Here is a 24,170-nt window from a genome sequence, read left to right on the forward strand (position 1 = left end):
TCCAGAGCGCGACGCATCTCTGATATCAAAATTACCGGAACAAAATCGACAAAACCAAAATAGCTCGTTATTATCTTTTACCCTATCAAGATCATAAATACTAATCATATTTTTAGCCGCCTTGCTTCCGTTTTTCCAATGTTTCAAGAAAAACTTTAAAATATTGAATTTTTCTCTTTGTTGCTGTCCATCTTTGACATACACTCCAATATCACAGAGTCAAACAATAGCAAAACAGTTTTTTTGTACAAAATATTGTCTTTCTAATGCCGTCTAGTGTGAACAGATTGCATTTATACAACGTGAGATAAACATTATTAAAGCCATTTATTGGAAAAATAATGGATTTTCTTTTTACAATACTTATAATATGTTCAAAAATTTATTTCGTTATACTTATGTTAATTCCATAAAACGACTTTAGTCATGAATAAATTTATTAGTATTTTTTATAGGATAGAAAAGTGTATATCAAAATAATTTAATAAAACTAAAAATACAACGTTATATTGTAACTGATTATGACCGAAAGTTAGTAGTGTTTTTCCCCGAATTTGAACACCTCCTTCTACTGAAATTATAATAGAAAAAAAGGATCGTTAAGTTTCAGTATTTGTAAATCTATTCCCAGACTATCACTTAAACAATATAATTAATTAAGTTTACCTGAATCACAAGATAAAATTTGATTAAGCTTCGGTGATATCGAAAATGATACTTTTTTTATATAAAAAATGAATCTATGAGTCTGAAAGCTTGTATCTATATCCCTTGGTCATTTTTCTAATATATCGTATAAGATAGTAAAAAGTGTTTCAAAAAAACAAAGAAACTTCCCACTGAATGGGTTTTTAAATTACTAAACAAATAATGATTTTCTTTTTTCAGAAAATTTAAAAAAAATGTTAAAAACACCATTTTAATATGTCCTTCAGTATTCATAAAGATTTGTTTTTAGTTCTTCTCTGCTTTAATAAGTTTATAAAATATTTTTAATACATTTCTGTATGTTAAAAGGATTGAACTGAAATATACTCAGTATGTAAAAATCTGCTTACTAAAGAATAATTTTGATGTAAGAAATTCAATGAATAAAATTTCTTACATACGATTTATTTATTTTTGCATAATTTGCAATGCATTATGCTTTATGGAATTATACCCATAGAAAAATCTAAGTTCATGTACAACAAGATTGAGTAAGGAAAATACTAGGAAAAATAATATAAAACCACAAATTTGGGATGTAACTTTCCATATTCTTAAGAGTGCGTTCAACTTGGGCGTACATATTGTCCCATAAACACATCTTTGGAAAATCACATCATTATACACATATATCAGATAGTGACGTTGATACAATGGGATAGAATTAAGTAAAAAACAGTTTTTGCAATAAATCTTACTATTTGTCCTTAAAAAAAGTCTTAGAAAGTAACATTGAGTCAACTTAATAGCGATCCGGAAAAAAAAATAGAGATGTAGTTCTATAATACTTAAAGGGGAGAATATATGTAAAGAGTTGTATTATAACGATATCCAAAAATAAATTAAATCTAGCTGGCATATAGGCCAGCTCAATTTTTATCCCTGATACTACTCTATAATGAATGTGAGTTTAAATGAGGTATAACAAGAACCGTGTGTAGCTAAAGGTCCGTGTTCTAGAGACTGTGGTACTCCCCGGCTCATCACGTCATATTAGTAAACTTTTCTGAAGCTTTTATTTCATGTACATGCACTCATGAAAAACGGAGTTAACAATTAGGATTTCTTGGAGAATTATCTGTTATATTATTAAAAACAAAGTTTTTCTGTTTGTCGACGCCAATACATCCAGTCAATGCCAAGTACTACAGTACCAAAGTTGTTAATTTAATATTTATGATAAAACCATTATGTACGATATATTTTTTGGACGCTTTCAAAGACGAATAATAGGGAGAAGTTCGATTATTTTAGGTCCCATTAAACAATACAACTTTAAATACTTGTAGTTGGTAAACAAGTAAAACAACAATAATTAAGCCAAATGTTATTCCACTAACGTCACTGAATGCAAATTTAAAATCATTCCATGTTTGAGGCATATTGTTTATACAAATTTATGTATTTTATACATAAACATATTTTTCCCAACAGTTGATACTAAATTGCAAATAATTATTAAAATTTGCAAATACCTTAATTAAAAGTTTGTGCTCATAAATTACAGCTATTAACAAAGGATTTGCAAATTATACTTACTAATAAATTTTCAACACGAACAGAAAATGTTCTTGTATATGTTACGTTTTTGCTTTATTTACAAATATGGAATAGTTTTATTCGTCATATATTCTATTAATAAACTTCTACAAAGATAAGTATACATAACAGCCCAGCTGAAAAGTCTGAGCTACTTTTTTTTTAAATTCAACTCAATTTCTGTTATTATCAAGTTTCAAAATATAGCATATAAAAATTCTATAATAATTTTTTCTTTAGTCTTGAGTTATTATGCTAAGTGGGACACAAATTTTGGTATTTCTAAAAGAAAAGATTTAAAAAAAAATGTTACTTAATTCTACAATGCCTCTTGACCGTGAAAAATACTATTAATTTTTTTTAAAATTCATAATAATACGTTTTATTATAATATACAGGTGCTATATTACAGTGCTCACCCGCACTGAAGGGGTTAAGAATGTCAATGTTATTTCCCACTCCCTCCTTGGCCCGAGCAATGCTGGGTAACCCTTTCTAGTTGTCCATAATTGGCTTAAAATATCTTATGATATCATTCAATATCTGTAACTAAGAAGTGAATTTCCTCCCATCGTGAATTCCCTTCATTGGCAGATATAGAAATGATAAATAGTTTTTAAATATGGTTCCTGGGTTCCACAGACTAGAACTAGAGTAATGATTTTTAAGGTAGTTAAATAACATATAAATGACAACATACATTAATTATTTATTAGAATAAAAATATACTGTGCCATTTTTTCTTTACTCAGCTGTAATTTTCCTCACATTATGGAGTGAGAGAGGTTTATTTAAAAGGATGTCATTTACGTAATGAAAAAACTAGGTTTATAAATAAAAAAAGAAAAAACTATTTTAAGGTAGGCTTTTTCTTCTTTTATGTTCATTATTTAATGAATAAGTCACCGTGTCGTTAATTTTTCTCCCTGATGTTAGCCTTCTTGCTTGTTTCTGGTGTAAATTGTGTCAAGAATGAATTATAAATTAAACATATTTGAACCTAAACATAGTTACAATGTTTTCTTTGCACAATTGTATTTTGAAGGTAAAAAAAATATCATCATTACAGGAGTATTTAACCCCCCTATCATTTAATAGGCAGCTGCTATTAACAAGGTTCTTAATTCAGTGGTACTATATGTCTCGCTCCGCCTCTTCCCTCCTCTCTTTTTTATATACAAAAAATGACTGTAATCAGTAATGTATGTACTTTTCAATAATATCTAAAAACGTCATGTTTAAGACAGCTCTATTTTCTCAAAAATGTCTAAAGGAGTATGAAAAATAAAAATAATATTTCAATGAATTTTTTGGACAAGTATAAAAGACTATTCTAACACCAAAAACATTGAAAGAGTAAAGATATGATCATGCAATCATATCTCTGCATAATCAATTACTGAAGTATTTACAATATTTTGTAAATTAATTATTGAACGAATATATCTTTAACAATTAAATTATTAAACTGAAATAATATACGTTTATATCTACATAAAATGAAGAAAGTATCGTTGTGATGAGTCATTGCTAAATATTTTCAAATAAGTGCATCATTTGAAATTGATTGTGATGCATGGAGAAAAGAATTTTATTTGATAAATAAATAAAATAATGTGATCAAATGATGAGTCTCTTTAAATTCCTTTATATGTGGATTTGCAGCTTTGCAAGTTTAATAATCACATAAATTCAATAAATGAAAGGAATATATATTTTTTGAATATTATCATTATAAGAGAGACATTTTCAATAGTCACAAAATTGATATTAAAATTGCATAATGCAAATCAATTATTGGTGGGAGGGAACAATAACTTTAATTTACTTTTCTTCGAGATATTGAGCAAAAATTGATTTTAAGGTGTTAAAGTCCTTATTCAAGAATAATATTTTTGTAATAGTTATTCAGTCATTTTTTTTTTTTTTTTTATTACTCATATTTTATGAATTACATAATTCATGAAAACTCAAATTATTCAGGATAAATATAAGATGTTACAAAGCGCAGTGCAGAGGAGCCTGTTGGAATAATTGATACAATTCTTACCATATTATCTATATATTTTTTGTTATCTAATATAATTGGTTTTCAAACAAACCATGTAGTTTAGCCTAACAGGGTCTACAAAAGATTTTGAGTGTATTTCTCAGATATTTGATATGTATATTTATATGATTTAACACGCTCAAAAATAATATTTATTCAACCTCGTGAGAAGTACAGATATTTATTCTTCAAAAATATCACTTTGTTGTGATTTATAACACAAATTCGATTTTGTAAATGCTGCAAATCGTCTCTGGTTAGGAGGAGAGTTGGAACATTTAAAAACTATTCATATCCTGTTACATATTGCAACTTGTACAATTTTTTCATACAATTTACAACTTGTACACAAGATATGTATGCTCCATGTGGAAATCATCCACGGGCAAAAAACTTTAACTAAGTTTTCTCTTAGAAGACGAACAAAGCCTCTTTTTTTAATTATTTCCACAGGAACTTTGATTAATTGAAAGTGTGAGCAGTATATTGTTTGCGTCAAATATGAATTATTTCATCCAAAAGTTCTAGTTTAGCAGTAATATTGAGTTGAATATTTTGAAAATGAAATCATACAAGAATTAATATGTAAATCCTGTGAATTCTTAATACAATGACGTTATTAAATTATCAATCTATACATTTCTTAAGCTTGATACAAAAAAAGGTGACAGTGGGTTCATCCCTCAACATTTATTCTAAAGAGAAAGTTATTTTCTTCCTATTCCGAATAGAAGAATATCGATTTAGACATTTCTTTTCTTTATTTTGAATAAATGTATATTTATACTGTATACTTACATATATATATATATAAGCTATATACGTTTTATAATGCAGACAAAATTTGAATTTTCATTATATTTACAATTTTCTAGTAACAATCCTCGAAATAATGTAAACTAAAAACTGAGATTAATGGACATTTTAATTATAAAAATACTATTTTTTTATAAAATAAGAATTTTTTATGTTATGCTGAATCTTTAATCATTAATTTTAATAAAGAAAGTATGAGTGGTTTTAGAATGATGAAATTTTTCATATATCAGACACTTCCTAAAACTTTAGCTCTAATGGGATCTGTCAATATTAGAACTCTTTATTTTCATTTGTTTACCTAAACTGACTCAAACATAATTTTTTTGTCCAACATTTAAAATAACATTGTGACTGCATCTTGAAACAGTCTTTACATATATATATTGAGTTATATGTATTTGTTGGATTTAATTTCTAGATTTACCTCTAAAATATCAATGTTAATTTATGATAAATTATTCATAAAAAAGTTTGAATGAACATCTTGAAGAAAAAAAATGTATAAATTTACCAATGAGTTATCCAATAATAATTGATCCAATTATCACCTTTTTAGTAGAAACTTCATCAATCAGTTATCCAATAATGATTGATCAAATTAATACAAATTCACTAAAAATCATATATATATATTCATATATTTCTGACTTAAATGAATTCGTTAAATAATTTGTTATATATTTAGAAGTAACACACATTGTTTTATGGGCCCAATGATTATATCTATAAGTTCTTTAGATATCTGATTCAAATTAAAATTCTGAATATTTAACTACCATTAAATGTTATTCAGAATTTATAATTTCTCAGTTCTTGATGCTACAGTCTATTTTATGATTAAACTATTCACTATTTTGTCCTTTGGCGTTAAGTTAAGGTAAGATAAACTTGCCAAAAAAAAAAGTACATAAATATTCTCGACATTTCTAGTGTATAAAATTGGGAACATACAATTTTTCAAAAAAAAGAAAAAGAAAAGACTAATAAGTTTCTGTATAAAATCCTGTTACACTGAAATGATATACAAAAAAAATTACGTTTCTATCATCAAAATATTTTTTTCCCAAAAAAATTAATAATTTTGACAGTATGGGGATAAGGTTTAAAATAATTTAAATTATATAACTATCTATAATACTGATGTTACAATTATGTTAATATAAAAGAGAGGAAACTTGCAGGATACTGTGTATATTTGCGTCAAAAACATAACCATAAATTATGCATGTATTAAGCTTTATCACCTTAACATTAATGTATTTAAGTATACGCATAAAGCACCAAAAATACTTTCTAAACATACCATATTAGCACATAAACGTATATTATAAGCCAGGAAACTTTTAGTCTTGGTTGGTATATATATATATAAGTTCTGAAGTAAAAAAAAATTGTCAAAAGAAACTTGATACTAAAAAAATAATATTTACAATTTATTGTATGTTTGTGAATAAAAATAAATGTTTTTTCGTAGAAGATATGTTTCTTGGGCATTGTATCATCAGGAAATATGTTCACAGTTTAATATATATGTAAAATAGGGTTGTATATTAAACTTTTATTTTATCTCTCAACCTTTTTTTCAAAAAAAGAAAGAAGAAACCATGACTAAATATTGTAATCTCGTAGATAAAAAATTATGTCAATCTCACATACTTTTGAATTATTTGCCTCTAATAGTAGTGTTGTATCGCTCTAAAATCGGTCTCAATTGACTACAGATTAATTTTTCCAAAGCTAAAAACGATCTATATTGGTTTTTAATACAAGGTTATTTCAGTAGATAAAGTTTCATTAATAGTTGTGATCATAGATTATCATTCATAATTATCCCTAGAATTAATTTTGTAGTAGGATAAATTCATGTAACTCTAGAATAAGGACAGCAATTTCCCTTTTCCCAAATGAGTCATTTTTCTAATATTATATACCAGTAAAAAAAAAAACCCCAAATATACAACTGTATTTAATATTTTTAAATGTTTAATTATAAATTTTAACAAAGATTGGACTTTCCCACATTTTTTCGTAATAAATTTTAATCTACGCAATTATTTTTGACATTTTTTTAAATTATTATCTTGAAACATAAATAATTTACTTACTACAGATATCGTTAAAACATGTTTATTTCTAAAGAATTAAGAAATGAAAAATATATTTAAATATTATGCAATCAAAACTGCAACTTTATAAAGTAAATATAAAAAAAAAGGATCTATAGCTCAAGTGGGAAAAAAACAAAAATCAAAATGACTTAAATAGATTTCCTGTATGTAGAATTCCATGACCAATACAACATTATTTAATACTATGGATATTCATAACTCAACAAAAATGGGGCATTTTTAAGTGATGTTATCCATGTGTAAGTTGGTCATTTGTGAAAGAGGCGTAGACAATCAAATTTAAGGATATTTAGAATTTTAGGATAACGGCATAATTCTTTTTTAATTAATGAAATTGGTGAATTATGACCGTTTATTAAGGTGTCACAGTAGGACTGCCTAACAAAAATAACTGTACCCTCAATCAAAAATACCTATACCCTCAATCAAAAATGTATTTCTCATTATTCACAGTGGTAAAAACTGGGGTTCTGTTTGAACTTGTGGTCCAAAAAATTTAACAGCTATTGTCATATTCCTCATAGTCCTTCGTAATGAAAAAAAAAATGATATAAGTTTTCGAGGAAATTAAGGATTTAACTTAGTTTGTCATATATTTTTACAAAAGCAATGAAAAAGTTATATGTTTATATAATGGTCAAAAAGGTCCTTATAATTTTTTCTAAAAAAAACAAATATGATTGATATATGTAGATCACAGTTATGTACTATCAAAATTTCATAGAAATAGTTATAAAATTCAGATCCTAATATGTATAGAGAAATATGTTAGTAAACCATTTTGTTAACATGTACAATATTTTACTCAAAATATTTATTACTTTTACAAAAGTACTATATTTTTCTGCAACTATCCTACTTTTCTGATCCTTAATCCATCAGAAACATAATTAATTGTTACATAAATTGTATTTTATAAGTATTTTCACACCGTATTAAATTTATTTTATTCAAGGATTACAGATTTATCTTTGCCATGAAATTGTATTCTAATTCATTTTGAAAGATATATAAAAAAAAGTCTTTTTTTTCTGGGGTGGGGGATAAGAAATGTCTTCATTAAATTTGTTAAAATCTGTAACGTAGTAAAACTCTCTTTTGATTCAAATTTAATAGAGTATTGTTCAGAACTCAAATAATGAGCCAGCGTAGTAGACAAATTAACAGTGGAAAAAAAAATTGGAGTAGTTGATTGTGATACAATTTATTTTATTACATAATGATTTATACTAATCATTTTACCCAAACATTATAGAGTTTCTGCTTCTTCATAAAAAAATACTCTCCCCAAAAAAAAAATAAGTGGAAAAAGCACAGAATATTATGGGAGGAGGGGCGGGGGAACAACATTTCTTTAAGTATAAGTCCTCAGAGACTTTTCAAACTTTCAAGGACATTTTAATTCATACAAAAAAGTTGGTAAATAAATATTAATGTCATAAACAACTTGTCATCATCATCAAAAAGTTATAGAATAAGAAGATAAGTTGGTTAGTTAAAGATTCATGGACCCATAGTTTTAGTATAAACAAATGCCTAAGCATTTGTCACATTCCAGATCATTAGTGTCATATTTAATTATAATAAATCTTTTTATGAATAATAGGACGAAGGATGGAAACTCAATCGGAATCATTATTATCAAGAAGGATGGCTCAGCACTGCCAATCTGAGAGGAGTTGTGGGGGTTACGTATACAAAGTCGCATTGTGGAGAAGGATCTCATGAGCCACCAGTTAGAACGAATTATAACCTGCGTGGGCATAGAGCAGAGGTAAGGTTTTATTTGATCTTATTCTTTGTAATTTCTCCAGAGCTTGAAATATCCGTCTAATATCTAACTAACTGTTTTGATAGCAACATTAGTAGATAAATCAATTCTTAAATAATGAATCAATTAGTAGAGTTTTGTGTTAAAAACAAAAATACAATGGAATAAGTTTTAATTGTATTTTTGTTTTTTTTAATAAAGAAAAAGCCATAGAAATAAGTAAAAAATATTAGAAAGCTTTTTGACATTTTTATTAATTATATTTATTACAAAGGATCTTATTATAAAAAGTACATATACAGGGTGTCCACAATAAATTGGAACTATCTTAAAATTCAACCTGGTTGATAAAAATGGAATTTGGAGTGTATTTGTAAATATGAAAAAGTGAGACATGATATTAAACAATAAATTTATTCAACATGTCCTCCCTCAGCAGCCACCATCTTCTCCATCCTGCCCCTAAAGGATTTGCATGCCCTGATGACTTCCGCGGAATTGACAGCATTCCACTCCCTCGTAATGGAGCCCGGGAACTTTGTGGTGAAGACCGCAGGGACCTCTTCTCTCTCTTTGGCAAGCCACTTGTCATTCTGGACGTTGTAGCTTCTGTCGACAGACCAGTTCTTCTCGTCGGAGGAGAATTAAGATTCATCCTCCATGGCTCTTCAGGTCATTGAAGAGACGCTTACACTTTGGTGAGCCGGGTGGCCTTCATGGATACCGTGAGGATGTGTTGTTTGGCCATTTGGTATGACCTATACCCGAGGTCCTCGTTCATAGCCTTGGAGACCACTCACTCCACCGTTCTTGGCCAACCTGGATAAGGAAGTCCCCGGCGAAGCCTTGATGGACTTCTGGAGGCCTTCAAGGAAGCAGAGAGTGCGGATTCGGTCACTTCTTATGTTGTGGGCCTTGTGGCAGACCTTCTCCTCAACCTCCCAGGCATTAAAGACCCGGTACACCGTGGTCTTGGGGTAGTTAAGAAGCTTGTAAATAGCAGAAGGCTTGCGTCCCGCGCGAGCCAATTCGAGGATGGCGTCTCTCCTTGCTTGTTCCATGATGACTATTGTTTGTTGTCAAAACAATTGTGGTGGAAGTTATAGTGTACTGTTCACACAACCTTTTATATTAGTATGGTTTAACCCCAAATATCCACATTATGGATCTGGATGAAGTTTAAAGTAGTTCCAATTTATCGTGGACACCCTGTATACAATTATCTATATTTTTTAATATAAAGGAACAATGTTTTGCATCCTAATTTATGTTTTAATTGCACATAAGTTTTAATGGTAATGTTAAATATATTGTTCTTTAGTTTTTTCGTCTTAAAAGTATAACCATGCAAAAGGTTGACAAGGAAGTTTTATTCTCTTCATTGTTAAAAAATATAATGATACTCATTTATGAAAGCATTATATTAATAATATTAAAGTGACATTCATTATAAATATAAATACTAAAATTACATACATATTAGATATTAAAATACCCTATTTTTATGTGACGCATAAATAAATACAATTCAATAAATATATTAAAGGTACTTAGGCTAATGACTTTACTTTAATATTGTGAATGTTTTATTAATACAATGTAAAAAATCTTTTTTTTCATTTTTTGTGTATTATTTCAGAAAAAATAAAAAGTTAGCTGGCTTTTTTTTATGAGATAAAAGCAATAAAATTATATTGTATGTTTCTTCAAGTTTGTAGTTTTGAAACAAATCCTGAGTTGCTTGAAGCATAAAGCAGTTCAAGGAAAATTGTTTATCAGTAATTATATATACATACATATAAAATTTGTGAGCTTGTTTTTGAATTCTCTCTCCCAAGTAAAAGGAATTACAAATCCACATTAATATGTTTTTGTGGATTTTAGTACACGTACAACGTCTAGTTGCTATTTGCAAGCAAAATGACCAGATACTGTCTTTTACTTTCTCGGCTTTGGAACCTATATACACGGTGTTAAGATCCGATTGGTGCATTTCTCAAAAATCTATAAATTGTGACTCAGTCAACATTTTTCAGAGGATTTTCTTAAAACTGGCTGGAATTGTACACATATATGTTGAAAAAAAGGTCATTTGATGTATTCGCCTCCAGCATCAATCAAACCCTGGATCTGGAACCGGAAAGAGGAGCAGCGGTGGACGAAGTAGTTCTTTGGCATTTGGTCATTGTCTCCTTGATAGATGGAATCAGAGCATCCTTGATGGCGTGAGATATAGAATTTGTTTAAGATTCAATGTAACTCCAGAAAAAATAATCCATTGGATAAAGATTTGGACTGCAGAGGGACAATATTTTCTTCCCAATGGAGTCATACAAGTTATCACTTAGCTAATTCAGCGATTTGTTTGAGACATGAGTAAGTGAATGAATAGTCTTACTACCAGACACAATGTCTATCTTCAGCGATTTGCGGGATCCAAGCCTGAACTCTCGTAGAGGAAAGCAGACAAAAGTAATCATCAATGTCCAATGCCGTTCCTGCTCTGTAAACACAATATTTTGTAAATCTGGAGCAGCTGTCGTCGTGATGGCGAAAAAATTGTTGATAGAACAGCGTTTATGGCAGCAAGAAAAGAGCACCATCCGACAGGTGCATTATAACAAAGACGCAGTCGCACACAAGGACCGATTTGCTCTTAACGCCCTGTAGCAAGCTCATATATAAAACTGAACAATATCTGATGCATAGTTTTAGGGGAAATCCTGACGAAAAAGACTCCGTTCCCTGGTTGCAGATATTATATTGTACACCCAGAAGTGAGTTAGCTATGTTTAGCATAAAATCTTAGTTTCTGGAATAGACTTTTCCTTCCCTTTGGACATTCCAAAAAGAATGTAATCAAACGAGAACTTGGGAACTTTGTCATTCAAATGAAAATAAAAACAACATTCATCTCGAAGAAGAATTAAAGAACAAATACCTCTGGCATCTTGAAAATGCATGGATGATTATATAATTTTAAATCTTTCCACAGTCCTTGAAGGACGAGTTGAAGTAAATAAATCAAAATTTGAAACTGATTATTAAATCTCCTATTATTTATTATAAGAATAATACAGAGTGTAATAGTCTTTTTGGTGGTTGAAGGGTCAGAGTGGGACTTATTTATTGAACATATTTCAAGATGTACATATACAATATAAATATATTGGATATTCACACACAATCTCAGTGTCCGTGTTATCCACTACATTTATCAAAGATACACTTTTTTTCAGCTTCAGCTCAATATTATTCTTATATGTAACATGTTCTTCTAATAATAATACCTCAAAAATCATAACTCTATCTTTGTTAGTCTTTGAAAAATATTTACTTTGTATCGAAGTTCATTATTATTGAACTAATCTGTTTAGATTAACTACACAGAAAAGCTTATCAACATAGGTATATGTACATGATTGAATTTTATGTAGTCTTACCCCTTTCTATATCTCAGAATATTATATCATTTTGTGGATGCAGTAATAGTTAAGGCTACAGTACTTCACGACATTCCATAAAAAGTATTTACAAAATTATTTATCAATTTAACACTTTTTACAAAGGGAATTAAAAGGAATTCACTGTTTTACTTTTCTATTATTTTATTTGGAAATATTTTTGTTTTATTTTGCCTTTCAAGTATACCATAAGATTTTCCTACTGATGCCATATGGAATCCCTACCATTTCATTTCATACTTTCTCAATGATGCCACATGGAATTATTCTCATTTTGTGCTTTAAACTCAAAATTGAATTTTGAAATGTACATACATATATGTACTATATGATGTTATTCCAATAAAATTTCGATGTTCATTTTTTTTCACTCACAAATTTGGGAAAGAAAGGATTAAGAAGACTCTACTTTAATAACAACAGCGATAAAGGGGAGCCACACAATATGTGCCATTTTATTTTATAAATTGAACAAATGTCTAATTCATACCTTGCCGTATCACTCTAAATAAGTTTCAGAGAATATTATTGGGGCTCTTAGTGTTATTGGAAATTTACTTTCACTTCCAAAATCTACGCAATACAAGTTATTACATCATGAGCATCAAAGAACAAATTGAATTTTTTTTACCATCACTTACACGTGACTTTATAGTGTAAAATAGTAGTTATGGAAAATAATTTTGTGGACTCTAGAGAATATATTATTTTAAATAATTAAATAGAAATCAAAGGGGGCATTTTGTTTGTGTTTTTTTTTTTCAAATCCGAAATCCTCCACTCCTCTTACTATCTTTATTTTCATTCTCATCGTCGAAGGTTGATAAATAATAAGAAAATATTAATAAAGATTCTTTAAAACCTGGATAATTCATTTTGTATATCGATTAAACTAATGAAGGACCGTCGCAAAAAGTGGAGTAAAGATATGATAGACAATATCGTATATTACAAGAATATTTATGTTTCTATGGTAAATAAACACACCAGGGATTTAACAGAAGACTACTAATGTACAGACTGTTAATGTAATAAATCGGATGGAGAGGATAATTATATATTTTTTACGTCGCTAAGTAACACCGTATAAATAATAACTTCACAGATTAAATACTAATCAATAATTGTTACACATCAGGGGCTAAACATAATAGACAAGGAAAAAGTATGTCAATAATATGACGTCAGATCATACACCAATATGCTAACCTATGTAGTTCTAAAATAATAAAACAATAATAATAACATTATTTCAAGACTAGGGCTCAAAAACTGCCCTTATTGCCAATATTCAAATTATCTGGAAAAATTGAATTATTTTTATGTTCCATTTGTACTTCATATACTATATTTCTGTTCAAGAATTTTTTTGCATTATTTGTATATATATATAAGACAGTTTTTTGTGGTGTCATTTATGGGCCCATCAACATTTGGCCTAGCAAACTGAAAATTTGCATGGGTGCCTCTTTTGAACCAGGGCCGGCTAAGACATGAGTGCTTATTCTATTCCAAAAATACAAAAATTGTTTTTGTGAGCTAAGGAATACTAGATATGGGGTTGATTTACAAGTCAAAAAGTGACCAGCTCCTCGAAAAAAAATACTATACGAATCATGAAATTTTCTAAATTGATTCAAAATCAAAAAAAAGTGTAGGGAAAAAAGAAATCTGTGAAAATTGCGCTTTTTTCGTTTTTTCTAGTGTGCAAAAAAAGGGATTTCCAATGGAATAGTGTATTCCTAGATAAAAGGAGTTTGTAAAAATTTGTCTGGAAATTCGTTTGAGTATTAACTTGATACATAAAAATTGATTTTTAACTGAAATATCTGTCATTTTCTGAATAATTCTTCAATTATTTTCAAATTTTTTCTCTTTTTTTTCATCAAACGTCAATTTTGAATTTTTAAGAAGATATGAGACAAAACGATACAATGTGGACCTAAAATTTGTGAAGTTTAAAAAAATTAAAATAAAGCATATTCAATTTCCGATTTCAATTTATATTATGTATTTTTTTTTAATATTTTTAAAATTGAAACAGTTATCGCGTGTTAAAAGTACGAAAAAAAACAGCTTAGAATTATTGTGTTCATCTTTACAATGCCAATAAATGTTATAAACTACTTTTATTGCAAAATTATTACAAAACAGTTATTTCAATTTTCTTTACAAACTTCCATTTGGTAATTTTTTGACAAACATAAAAAATGAACTTCTCATCTTTACCTAATTTTTAATATGCATTACTATGTTATTTGAAGTTTTTACCACATTTATTTTAATAATTAATAATAATACATATATATATTATGATATTATAATACTTGCCAATACTAATAAGGGCTTAAATGTTCAGAATAATTAGCATTGACCATTGTTAATGAATTTCCAGTCCCACATTGGACGAGCAACGCTAACCCAACTGAATAATTTGAACGTAATAGGAGAAAGACTTTTAAAGAAAACCTTTATAAGTAGATCTTCATAACCTTACTATGATGGAAATGTAATGTTTTTATAATTAATACAATGAATTTATTTAATTTCTAGATTAACCGTGACACAAATTTCACTTTTTTGCCATTTGCCCTCCCCTCTTATAAGTCTTCTTTTGTAATTGTTGCATATATATATATAATAATAACATAAGAGGACTTATACAGAAGAATTCATGAAACACATATAATCATGCTTGGATGAAAAAGTAGTCATTATAACTACATAACTACTTTGGATTGAAAATTATGGAAAATAGTTCATCAATCTTGTTAAAAAATGATTAAATTTGTCTTCTCTATTTTGGACGATAAATTGTCTTCTTTGCAAGGAGTTATTAGGTTAACTTCCAGCAATTTACTTTCTATAATAGTAGAAAAAAGGATTCATACAAAACAATAAGTAAATGTGATTTTCCTAATACCTACATTTGTACTTAACTAAATCGTACATACTTATATATTACTTAAATACCTCAAAAAATAAGCCTAATACTTGTACTTACAATTTAAATAAAGTAATTAAATAGACTTAAGTACATTTCAATGTACAATGTTTCTTTTAAGCAAATCGTGGCATTTATAATAGTAAGATTTTAATCCGTTTCATTAAGAGCAACATGGACATATTTTCAGGAGTATCTTTTTATTAAAATTACAACTAATAATATCAAAAATTATTTCCCAAAATACACTCCTTCAAAGGCAACCTTGCTCACCAGTCTAAGCATCAAGCCCTTGCACATCTTGATGATGTAGTCTTTGGACATTTCAGCCCACTCATTTATAAAGAAGGTCTTCAGGGGACCAATATTGCAGAGGGAAATTTACAGCATTATTCTTCATAAATCCCTTATTCCATAGTTCAGTAGCGAGCAGACCGGTAATAAGGGGCCACAAGTCTGGAGACTAGAATTTTTTGGAGGTTTTCCTTGCACCAAACTTGTTCTGTTTTGGCCAGGTGCTGAGTCTTGTTTCAAACAGTAATCCACTCCGGGTAGTTGGCATCCAGCCAAGGCTGCAAAACCTCTTTTATCGCCTTTTGGTAATCCTTGGCTTCAATTTCAAAGGCCACGGCGGTCAAGAAGTTTTCAGTCAAAATCTTGTTGTCTCCTCCAATTGATGTCTTCTTGGAGAGACTGTCGCCACTCTTAATGAGTCTCTTGATCTCACAAGAAAAGCTCAACAGAGCCAGTCACACAATGTCTACGTCTTCCTTTACAGAGTGCGGAGAAAAAAATCTGAAATCTTTTGTCTTTTGGCCTCCATGGCTGTTGTTTGTTGACGAATTGAAATTAATAATACAGTGTATGTAAGCTGATAAATTTTGAAACAATATATGTTAATAACCTAAAAATAAATTGCAAGTAACAATGTTTTTATGAAGATCCAATTGGCACGGGAGTATTTTTTACGCACACTTTCATTGGCCCCATGATACGATCTAAAAAATTGAGTCTTTTTATAATTATATTTTCAATGACATATTTTGTAAATTCGTTTTTGTTAATTACATTGCTATCTAAATCACTCAACTATATATGTATAGTAAAGAATAAGAGATTCAAGCATTATATTTTTATTTCTTTGATTTCTGAGGCAAATTTTATGCGGTTGATTTTTTAAAAGATATAAATACATAGAGTAGGAAACTATCTTTCTTCTTTTCCTCTACCATTCCTTTCAAGTTCTAATAAAACAGGAAAATAGCATCAACATAACAGTTGTTCAATGTTATACTGATTTTTTCTTCCAAGTCAAGATATCTTAAAAAAACTTCTTTGTTTTAAGAGATTTAATACCCTTTAGATAAATTGTTTTATAAATGTATAAACATACCATGTAGTTAGTTAAGTAGGTAACTTGAAAAAGAAAGAAATCAATTTAGTATTGAGTAAAATAAATTGAACAGTTATATCAACAATGGAATATAAACCTTTTTTTTATTTGATTTTTTTGCTCATAAAATGTTTTTCCAAAGCTGAGTCATCGATTTTCCTTTGCCTTTCCTGCGATAACTTTTTTTATTGATAAACTTTGGATCATAAAGTGTGTAGCCGAAAAAAGAGGGTCACACCTGTAAAAATAGATACAAAAATCAATAAGTAATTACAGGTGAAAAGTGATCCAAAGAAAAAGATAGACATGCACAATAGAGTAGGTCGAATATCAGAGTGTTAGAAATCAACGATCAAGATAAAAATAAATCAAGTGATCTTTTTTTTATAGATATAATCAATTTAACCCTTATAAAAGAAATCAATTATTTCAAATAAAAAATTGTATTTCAAGAATTTGATTATACTTTTGAAAAAATCTTAAAATGGTATATTCCGAAGAACATAAAATTTCTATATTTGTTCGAAAATATAGTGAAATAATTTGTACCATTGCACCATCTTCATTTACAAAAGGCAGATATTTTTTTATGTATGTATTAGTTGAAATGAGGTATTGCCATGATAAAAAAGCAAGGTTTAAACACACGCTACAAGGCCGTTGGTTTGTTTGAGAGTGGCAAAACACAAAAAAAAAGCTGCCAATGATATTTGAGTATCAATTATCACTGTGAAAAGGTCGTGGGCCAAAAACAAGGCGAAAGCCTTCTCCAAAACAAATCTATTAGAGGGAGTGAAAAATAAACTTTCAAGAGCAAGTAAAATCCCCATTGCAAAATCCCTGGCCAAAAAACGGCAATTTACATGGAAATTAGGCGCAAAACTATCAAAACATTGTCATCAGGTGTCCCATGAAATTATTAGAAATCACTTGAGGGAATATTCAAATGCTTTCCATATGAACCCAAGCCTCAGCGAAAATTAACCAAAATTTAAAAGAAAAAACGCCTTAAATTCTGCAAGAAGAGTAGACATTGTGGCATTTTGGGGCAGAGGAAGGTTTTTGTCTTCTGTGGACTCCTCATTTCAGTTGTTCCACCATCCCAATCCAAAAACTAATTGAGTATGGGCTTGTAGAAAGAAAGACGTTGAGACAAATGAAACTATGTAATTTCCCCAGAAAATTCAAGTATGGGGACTTATGAACATCAGTGCACTGAGTGAGTTGTTAAAAATGTCACGAGGGTAAATTTTTAAAGCCAATTACTATGCGAAGAACATCCTAGAAAAGTCCCCTTTGCCAGCCATACAAAGGAATTTGGAAATTGGATCAAGTTTGTAGAACAAAATTTTTCCCTGCCTTGTTTAAAAGCAATTGTTATTTGGTATGAACGCTTTCGTCGAGGGAGACCAATAGATTGACTATTATGTTTTGAATTATGTAGTCTTTTATTTTTGTATATAACTTTATGATCATTAAAAGGTTTATCTGTTTGAAGGTGTAGGTCTTGGCTGGGAGGTCTAGTTTAAAGCAAAAATGCTCATTAATGTTAATATAACGCAATTCCTCCTACTCATTCATACTATGTTATTTTATGTTTTGTATATATGCACAATGTACATGTAAGATATGAATATACATTAAAAAAACTTTATTTTAGAAAATTGCATAGTACTTGTAGTAGGATGATTAAATTACGAGAAGCGTGATTTTTATGGAATTAAGAAAATTCAACTCAAAACCAATTTGTGATATTTATATACTACATTTTATAATCTAATATGTCCTTCTTTACGAGCAATAACAGCTTCGACACAACGTCGATCAGATTGGTAGCAGCTCTTAAAGAAGGAAGTCCGAGTTCATGGCGTACCACTGCCGTATTTTTGATGTATAAGTTTTGGCTTTAGGATGCAATAATGGACTTCTTAATGTTGATTCACCGACATTTTTAAACTTATTGACATAAAATAAAAGCAAACTTGTTCATTTTTATTTCAATTGTCTTTTGGTTTTGCAATGAAACCTGGTTATTAAAAAATAATGTGCATAATACTGTTATTAAATACCACTGTAAATTTTGGGCACCTACTATCCAAATAAGTTTTTTTTTATTAAACATATTAATTCAATTTGACCTAATGAAAGAAAGCCACAAAAAAGTTAAACGAATAATGAGTATTTTTATTCCGAAAATAAAACCACGAATGAGTGAGGGCCTACAGTAATATGCTACTTCAGCTGCTTTCAACAATAGTAATTATCATTTATATATATGTTTATTAATGATTTGGCTGTATTTTATATGATTGAAATTACTTTTTACTCGCCAGTACAAATTTGAAGCAAAATAACCCTGAGGATATTGATGAATGTCTAGAAAAATGTATATATACTACGTGTCGTTTCCACTTACATAAATAAACGCAAAGGTGATGATACGTACATTTACTTCAGAATGATTAATTGTAATAATGATTTACGTATATATATTAAATTATCCAATATTATACCTATGTATACTATATAGACATAAAACCATTATGTATGGGGGAACCCTCTTAGAGGTATACGTCATATTAATCTGTATACATATATTACACATAATATATTATTAGAAACGAATCATTAGTTATAATCCTTTAAAATAAATTAAATTAATGAATTTTGTAAAGTGTTAATGGTTGTAGCCATTTTAAATTATCAAATAAAAATTGTAGATCCCTCCACAATTTTTTTAACTCCCACCCATACACACCGGGCGTTGAAAAGTATTTACCACTTTGACTGTGCTACAAATAACCATGTGCAACAGATCAGAATGAGTTTGTACTGGATAATCTTTATTAAGTACATATTATGAAGATTATTATTTATCACTTTGATTTCCACCAGCTTTAATTACAGGTGCACAGTAGTTCACCTTCTTTATCATATTTAGGAAAAAAGGCTTTAAAAATGGCCAATTTTACCCCAAAGTCTTATTTCTTCAAATTAAAATGTCTGTATTTTGCAGAAAATGACCTGAAAGATTTCAATCTTTACAAAAAGTCAGTTGTTCGATTGTCCTAAGTGGACAATTCATTGGTCCAGGGGCCAAAAAAAAGTATAAATTTGAAAGTGGGAGAGTCGAATATATATAGATATATATATACATAGTATAGAAGGTTTGGAAACAAAATGGACGCTACATTTAATCCATAATATCCCTGGGATACCGAATGGTTGAATTATTATCAATATGTTTTTAAAAAAGCCTAGATTATAAGCTATGCATTTGTATTGAGTTTCTCATAATGGAAGGGGTACATGCATATGAATAGCTGGATGAAATTCAATACAATAGTCAAGAACGTAGATCTGTAGCGAGAGCACAGAGCCATCCTAAATTTCCTATCGATGGGCATCCTCATATCCTTCAAGCCTCTCTCACAAACTATATCAAGGATGATATAGTAAAAAGGAAAAAAAGCTTCTTGAATAAGTCTTGTGCTTCCTTTTAGAAGCAGAATTGAAAATGACAATTTAATTGCATTTTAGTTAGAATGGGCTTTCACACCAATTTTGTCCCCGGTACGTTGTCAAATGTTGCAACTTTTATATATATATTAAAATACAAAAAAATTATGTATACAACACAATCTTTTTACATTTTATTATTTGAGTAATATTTTAACGAATTGATTAAGGAATAAGTTCCTACAAAAAAAAAAAAAAGAGGCAAATAATATAACAGAAATTATTATTTATGAGAGAGACATGTTAGGAAAGCATTCAAGATAAGTAGTACCTTTTTCTTTCCCCCTTTTTCTACTTGTATGTACAGAAAGTCTCGGTTTATCCCTTCCATTTCTTTCTCTCTTAAAGTCTTTTGTCATTTAGTGAACAAAAAACCCTCTTAGACTGATTAGTGGTAATATCCATGGGCTATGAAATGGATTTCCATTAGAGGTTGACTCGTTGAAAATCCATTGATTTATTACTATACATTGTAAGTGAGATAGCACTTTTTGAAGAAGAAAAACTTTGGGCTTTTTTTAGTATGTTAATGAAAGTACATTTGTACTTTTTTGGAAAGGAAGATAGGTTTAATTATATATGTCGGAAAAGAGGGAATGAAAAGAGGGGTAGTATCCATTGAAGGGAGAAAGTTGTATCCCCTCAAATATAAATGTACAAATGGTTTGCCTACAAGTTAGAAAAAAGACACAAACTCATCATATATTTATTGAGTGTTGAATCAGAAAATGTTTATATGTCATACTTATCATGCAGTATTAATGATTTAGAAAGCTAATTATAGCTTTATGGGAATACTTTCAAGCAGTGGCACCATCAAGTTGAATAAGATATATATTAGGGGACTAGTTGATACAAAATTCAGTCTGTTTCATATAATTAAGCCCTTATAAATGGTTTTTTTGTAGAGTTCAAAACTATTTGCCATTTGGTGCATTTATTTCCTTTCATAATTTTATGGGTACTATAGTTCCAATTTGTACTTTAAGTCAGTTTTTTGTATTAAGTTGAGCCCTGGATTAGGAAAGTGGATTTAGCTATCAGTTACGATAATAGGTACATAATAATAGAAAATCACAGTGTTTATCTGTATCTGTTCAAAATATAAAAAATAGCTTAACAAAAATATTCAAATATTTCAAGTTTTATAGGTGCATTTAACTGGGACAAGTAATAGGTCATGAATGAAACATGTAAAACTTAACACAATATATTTATGGAATCGACGTAGCTCATGGACAATGTACGCGGGAGAAATTATTTTCCTGAACTCAATGTGCGTAGATTCACGCCCAGGTCATTCCTCGAGAAATAAATATACTTTAGGTATGTGCATGGATTTCACACAGGATTCTTGTGTTCTATAGAGTAAATTTAATACTACAATGTTTACTTATACTTAATTGCACCCCCATCTAACTAATTAAAGGAACAAAAAATATATATAATAAGGATGGAAAACATTTTCTTCTTCACATTTGCTTAATATATTTGGCCAAACTAACATGCGCTAACTTTTTCTCTACTCTTTTACTTCAAACACAAATCTCTATTTTTTTTTTATCAGTCCTTATTTTTTCGGTCCAGTCCAATCTTAATACCGGTCAGAAATAGAACTGATTAAAATAAGAAGAAATAAAGTTTATTGGTGTCCTAAAGGACCGAACTTAATCAGTTTTTAGAACTGATATACAGGACTGAACTGGTCTGGACCAAGACTGAACCAGATAGGACTATTGTCTTCAGTCTTAGACAAGGACTAATACAACACCAATAATTTACATCTGATTATTTAACCATTTTACTCTTAAATATAGCCCAAAAAAGTTATAACTTCATAAAATAAAGATGATTAAAGGAAACACTGAAATACTTTAATTTCAGAACACAAACAAAAGGAAAGAAAGTTATTAATCCTTGAGTGTAAATTTAAAAAATAATCCAAAGCTATTGCTGCAATGATAGGTGTTATTCCTCAAAAGTACAGAAGCATTGCCTGTAAAAACTTGTAAGAAGTGTATCAACTTCATCGCGGTTAAACTAGCCCCACTTTCCACTTTTACAAAATATGTCCATGCACCATTTCCAAACAACTAAACAAACATTACAACTTTAATTGTGATGAAAAACATCACTTAGTTATTATTCAATCAGCTCAAATTCCGCCAGAGTTTGATTGTTTGTGCAAAGACTCATATATTTTTAAACACAAAAATAAAAAATAATAAAATATTAATTCCTTTGTAGCCTATGGTCTCAATGATTATGGAATAACTGTTACTGAACCAATTACTCATACCTTTTTTGGAATAATGCTGAATAACAAGGGAAAAAATGATATATACCTCTAAAAAAATAATTCCCTACAAAGTTATTTGCAAATTTACCATTAATATTTTGTAATTTTAGAAAGTTTAACTAAGAGGCTTTCTCTTTTACTTGGGATAAACAATTTTCTTACAATATATATATATACTGTGTATAAAAATTACTATCGATGAAAAAAGTAAAAAAAAAAGAGTTAGATTATAGTTTTATATGATTAAATGACTCCTAGCCCCTCCTGTTTTAATCAATCACCAACGTTTTATTTTCTCCATGTACTCACGTTTCTTCTGTCTTTGAACTCTTCCTCTTTTCAGGGGGTTTATCCAATATTTTATGTCCCTTTGATGATATTATATATTTATTGTAGGTAGGTTACGACTGTAGGGTTTCATTGATATTGTTTGATGATATGAAACAATATATTTACCTATTAATATTAAGGAAAGCTCTTTTGTTGGGAAAAACAGAATGAGTCACTTGTAAAGTAAATCTTTTATGCTATAAACTGTTTTCTATAAATTTAATACAAAATTAGTTTTTAAACAAATTACTGAATTATAATCAATCATCTCTAAGCGAATGAAAAACTGATTTAAATAGGTGAACCATAATTTATAAACCAAGTGACAAAACGCAACTGTGAACTTGGGGTACTTTGTATATTTTTGCCTGGACGTCATACTTTCTCTTTGTATATTAAATTGGAGACTGCGTCAGCGCAAAGTTTAAATTCAATCATCACAACCTCTTAATAACAAGAAAAAGTTGTATTGTTTTACATAATAATCTCCTACGGTTTCATCCCATAGTCCACAGATTGACTCCAAGCCAACCTCCCCCCTCCCAACATACCCCATAAGAGAGAAACATAAAATTTCCTCCACATAATGAGGACTTCTATCTATTTTTATGAACGAAGAAAGTGCTTATTCTGTGAATATCTTCAAAAAGTTAACATCTCTCTCTCCCTACTCTAAAAGTCTCCAGCAATTCATTTTTTTCTAACCAAATTAACAAAGTCAATTCTGCATATGTGCAACCAGCTATAGAGTAACATGAAAGTATACTTAGTGCCGTTAGCGGGCAAAAAAGTGTCGCTACAACCAATACTCTGTACAAATATTGAACAAGTGATATACACTTACTTGGTGTGTAGCTTTGGGTAAACCCAAGGTTAATAGAAATACAAGGTTAGACCATCATGTCATCGGGCTTGCTAAAATTTTCAATTTGATGCATCGTACCGACTGCTGGGCAACAGAGACAGATTTTGACGTAATAGAGGATAGAAAGGCTACCAGATACCAATTCACAAAAGGCCAAAATTAAGAACTGGGACTAAGTTGTGTGCCAAGAGATAGAAGTTTGGTATCCTTGGAGCATGATATTATATTTTATGAAAATATGTTATTCTTATTACAATAATAATACCTATTCGCCATTCTGAAAAAGTATAATGTATTCGTGCAATGAAACTGTCAGTTGTGCATTTGCCATTTGTGATTC

The 24,170-nt window shown here is 29.3% G+C and overlaps 1 protein-coding gene across 4 annotated transcripts in view; it reads left to right on the top strand.

The window, feature by feature from the left end:
• The window catches only part of Tusp (WD40 superfamily protein Tusp), a 78,915-nt gene that overhangs the window by 37,202 nt on the left and 17,543 nt on the right, over positions 1 to 24,170 (top strand). For all 4 annotated transcript variants that reach the window (XM_071886736.1, XM_071886738.1, XM_071886737.1 and 1 more), the window contains one exon: positions 8,852 to 9,019. In XM_071886736.1, coding sequence (XP_071742837.1) covers positions 8,852 to 9,019 — 168 coding nt within the window. The remainder of the gene's footprint in view (positions 1 to 8,851; positions 9,020 to 24,170) is intronic.

The sequence above is a fragment of the Lepeophtheirus salmonis genome, chromosome 2 (genome assembly GCF_016086655.4).
Source record: "Lepeophtheirus salmonis chromosome 2, UVic_Lsal_1.4, whole genome shotgun sequence".
Classification (NCBI taxonomy): domain Eukaryota; kingdom Metazoa; phylum Arthropoda; class Copepoda; order Siphonostomatoida; family Caligidae; genus Lepeophtheirus; species Lepeophtheirus salmonis.